This window comes from Trypanosoma grayi, assembly GCF_000691245.1.
Source record: "Trypanosoma grayi strain ANR4 Tgr_1115_V1, whole genome shotgun sequence".
NCBI classification, from domain to species: domain Eukaryota; phylum Euglenozoa; class Kinetoplastea; order Trypanosomatida; family Trypanosomatidae; genus Trypanosoma; species Trypanosoma grayi.
The window spans coordinates 1-4,036 of NW_008826734.1; the positions used below are offsets into that span (position 1 = coordinate 1).

Here is a 4,036-nt window from a genome sequence, read left to right on the forward strand (position 1 = left end):
GCTTCTGTGTGTGGGTGTGCGCTCCGAAGAGTGCCGTTGCTTAAACAAGCCCTTTGCTCTGTGAGCGGCGACTTGCGTGGTTTTTTTAATTGCTTTTTTTTTGCTGGCTGCTGAAATGCATGACCTAGTTTTTCTTTTGATATGGAGATTTTTGTGTCGTATGCGTGCGGGAGCTGGCGCAAAGTGAGAAGATTGAGCACCTACTCACACCAACCCTGTGTCCCGGACGTTGGGCAGGTTAGATGAATATTTCAGCGCCTCCCTTTTTTGTGCATTGGCTCCTATTTCGTTTGTAAACGGGTTGTGTTGTAAGTCTATGTGTTGGGTCTCGATCTGAATAGCAAATGTATAATGTTTGGTTGTAGACAACTGCTTCAGCTGCCGTATTTTTTTCCATTTGTCTCTATATTCGTATCTGGTTTTTTTTTGGGGGTGTTAGGTAACGAGTAGATTTTATTCTTTGGCAGCAGCTGTGTGTAGCAGGACTCTAACAGCTTTGTGGGTCGCGCAGACGGTAACCGCGGATAACTCTCGTTTCCACATGTCCTTTGTAGATGATGATTACTGGGTGGAACAGTCAGGTGAACTCGGGAGCGCCTTGGTAGATGAAGAAGACTTTGAAGAGGAGGAGGATGCGTTGGATGCGGCATGGGACGAAGAGTCTCCCGAAACTTTCGATGATGATGGGTACGAGATGGAAAACTCGGTAGAAGGCGGACCGAAGTGGGGTAGTGGCGCGATTGAGTGGCGTGAGCTAGACTTTATGCCGGAGGAGCAATGGACTGAGACTTCTACCGCGTTCTCTACGTACGCTGTGCTGGAGGCGTCGTTCAAGGATCAGTTTCTGGCGCTCGTTGAGCGAGTGTTTCGCCAGAGTATGCGGCGGAAGGGTGAACTTCTTTTGGAGTTGTTGGTCCCGCTTATCTTCGTCATCGTCACCTTGATTCTGTGGTCTTTGTGGGGCACTGACTTTTACTCCGAGAGAAACTTTGTGGACTATTCCGACCTCTCCGCGTGGCTTGACCCGGCGCTGTACAAGACGTACGTGTGCTCCAAGGCGGAAGGCGGGGTGCCTGGGCTGAAGACTTGTGAATCCATGGAAACCGTGGACTGCTCTGGAGACGAGAGTACGTTGCCGTATAAAGGCATCTGTGTTTATGAAGTTATTGGTTTACCAGCCCTGGTGCAGGGTTTTCTGAATTCCTTCACTGGCTTCCTCGTCATTATTCCAACACTTGATTCCCTTATTATGTTCCAGTGGCTGGCGCGCAAGCTCAACAAGGGAGGACCATCGATTTCTGGCATAGTTCCCAACACGCGTGAGTCCGCCATTCAATGCTCGGGCCTGCTGCACTTTGTCGGTGACCCTGGAACCATCAACGGCATCATAAATCATTTCAAGAAGGATTCCGTGTACTTCGCCGATGTCGAAGGTAGTGTTTTTGCCACGCTGGAGGAGGCAGAGGAGGCGGCTCGGGAAAGTTCCAAGACTTGGGGCATTGTGCATGTGGTGCGGTTCGATCCCACCATTCTTGACGCCAGAATATACCTCAGTGCCAACGCGCTGCCAAACCTCGACGAGGTTGTCGCGGATGCGTACCCGGGTGGCTTTCAATTTGACAGAGCGGAGATGTACGCCGTCTCTGGGTATCTAACCCTGCAGAAACTGATTTCGGAGTACCACTTCAACAGCTACTATCCCTCCGCTGCTATCAACACCACGCACTACATTGCGTCACAAGCCTTTGTGGACTACCATCAGACACCCCTCCTAATATATGCCCGCCAGATTCTGCCACTGATATTTGCTCTCGCATTCCTGTACACTGTGTCCTACAGAACGAAGATGATTGTGCTTGAGAAGGAACTTCGCCTCCGCGAGGCGATGCTTATAATGGGTGTGAGGAGCAGTGTGCTGTACGTGTCGTGGTTTGTGAGACCGATCGCCGTTGACTTTGTCGTGTGCGTTCTTATAAGCGTTCTGCTGAAGTGCACATATGTGACGCAAAGCAACGTGTTCGTCGTCTTTCTTGTCTTCTTCGTCTTTGCACTGACGACTGTTCCGCTTGCAGGACTCATATCGTCTTTCTTTGGCAAAGCCCGCCTGGCGTCGCTTCTTGCCCCGATCATCTACTTCATACTGGCGATCCCCAACCTCGCAATGCCGAAGTCGAACAGCACTGTCACGATTGTGCTGGCGCTTTTGTCTCCCTCAGCGTTTGTTTCCGTGCTTCAAAACGTTTTGGCGGCTGAGGCTACTCGTGGCTTTAGTGCCGGTGATTTCACGAGCAAGGCTCACAATCCTAACACTGCTCTCCTGCTGGAGATGCTGACTCTGGATTTTTTCCTGTACATCGTTCTCATGCTGTACTTTGACGCGGTGCTGCCGAAGGACTGGGGCACGCCGAAGCATCCGCTCTTTTTTATCATCGACCCTTTTCACTGGTGCTTTGGCGGCCATTCGGTGCATGAGGGTGGCCCCGACGGACGGGCGACGGACGGCGTCTTTGAGGAGTTGGACGACGACGCTGGAGGTGTGACGGCTGTGGTGCTGTCGGGGCTTCGCAAGGTGTATCGGCGGAGCGGCACCAAATTTGTCGCTGTGGACAACCTGTACTGGAGCATGCGTGAGGGGGAGATCTCTGTGCTGCTTGGCCACAACGGTGCCGGGAAGTCGACGACGATGAACATGATGACGGGGATGGTGGAGCCTGACGGTGGCGACTGCTACGTGTATGGGTTGTCGGTGCGGCACCAGCTGTCACAGGTGCGGCAGCAGATTGGGTTCTGCCCGCAACACAATATCCTGTGGCCCGAGCTGACGTGCCGCGAGCACCTGTGCTACTACGCGTCGATCAAGGGCCTGACGAGGGATGAACAAGATGTGGCAGTCGAGCAGATGTTGGAGGCTGTGGGTCTTAAAGACAAGGAACACTCCCTGTCGCGGTTCCTTTCCGGTGGGCAGAAGCGGAAGCTGTCCGTTGGTATTGCGTTCGTGGGCGAGAGCCGCCTTGTGTTCCTCGACGAACCGACCGCCGGCATGGACCCTGTTGCGCGCCGCGGGCTGTGGAACGCAATAAAGGCGGTGGCCGACAACTGTTCTGTTGTGCTGACGACGCACCACCTGGAGGAGGTGGAGGCGCTGGCGCATCGCGTTGCGATCATGGTGGATGGNCCGACCGCCGGCATGGACGTTGGTGCCCGTCGCCACACGTGGGAGCTGCTGAAGCGCATGTCGTTCTCGCACACGATCTTGCTGACGACACACTACATGGACGAGGCGGACCTGCTGGGCCATCGTATCGGTATCATGAGCGAGGGCCGCCTGCAGTGCTCTGGCAGCAGCTTCTTCCTGAAGTCGCGGCTGGGACTGGGTTACAACCTTGCGATATCGATGCGTCCTACAGGTGACTTTGAACTGATCGATGAACTGGTGTGCTCAAGTGTTCCTGGTGCGGAACTCCTGAGCCGCACTGGAGGTGAGGTGTCGTTCCGCCTTCCGCTTGCTGAGGCTCTGAGCTTTCCATACTTGCTTGACAACATCGAGGCAAGCAGCGGTGCGGGGGTGCGGGGGTACTCCCTCTCTGCCACGACTCTTGAGGAGGTGTTTCTTCGCGTGTCGGGGGGCACGAACGAAATACCGTACTTTGATGATGATTTTGCGTTTCTGTGGGACTGTGTAAGAACCGACTCAATGGCGATGTCGCAGTTTAAGGCAACGATGATAAAGCGGTGGAACAACGCTGTGCGAGACCGCCGAATGCAGTGCTTCCAAGTTGTTTGCCCAGTAGTGTGTGTGCTGGTGGCGATGTTGCTCGGTCTCGTAAGGGTTTCGACGGACCCGTTGCTCCCGCTGTCGTTCGACATTTACAAGGACGTGACCTTGGTGGACACAGCGCACTGTGATGAGGTTTGGGGCGCGAATCCTCAAATGCCCAACGTGGTTATTAACGAGACCCATCTGAGGAACGCAGAGGACCTCGGTAACTACGGTGTCGATACGTGGTTCACGCATACCATGCCGCGGTACGCCGCT

General features: G+C 54.2%; 1 protein-coding gene across 1 annotated transcript; it reads right to left on the bottom strand.

Moving 5' to 3' along the window:
• Positions 1-2,761: 2,761 nt before the first annotated feature.
• Positions 2,762-3,298, bottom strand: DQ04_11151000 (ATP-binding protein cassette protein subfamily A, member 8; the record flags this gene model as incomplete). Its single annotated transcript, XM_009316454.1, has 1 exon — positions 2,762-3,298. The coding sequence occupies one exon, from the start codon at positions 3,296-3,298 to the stop codon at positions 2,762-2,764; it is 537 nt and encodes a 178-aa protein (XP_009314729.1).
• Positions 3,299-4,036: the final 738 nt, after the last annotated feature.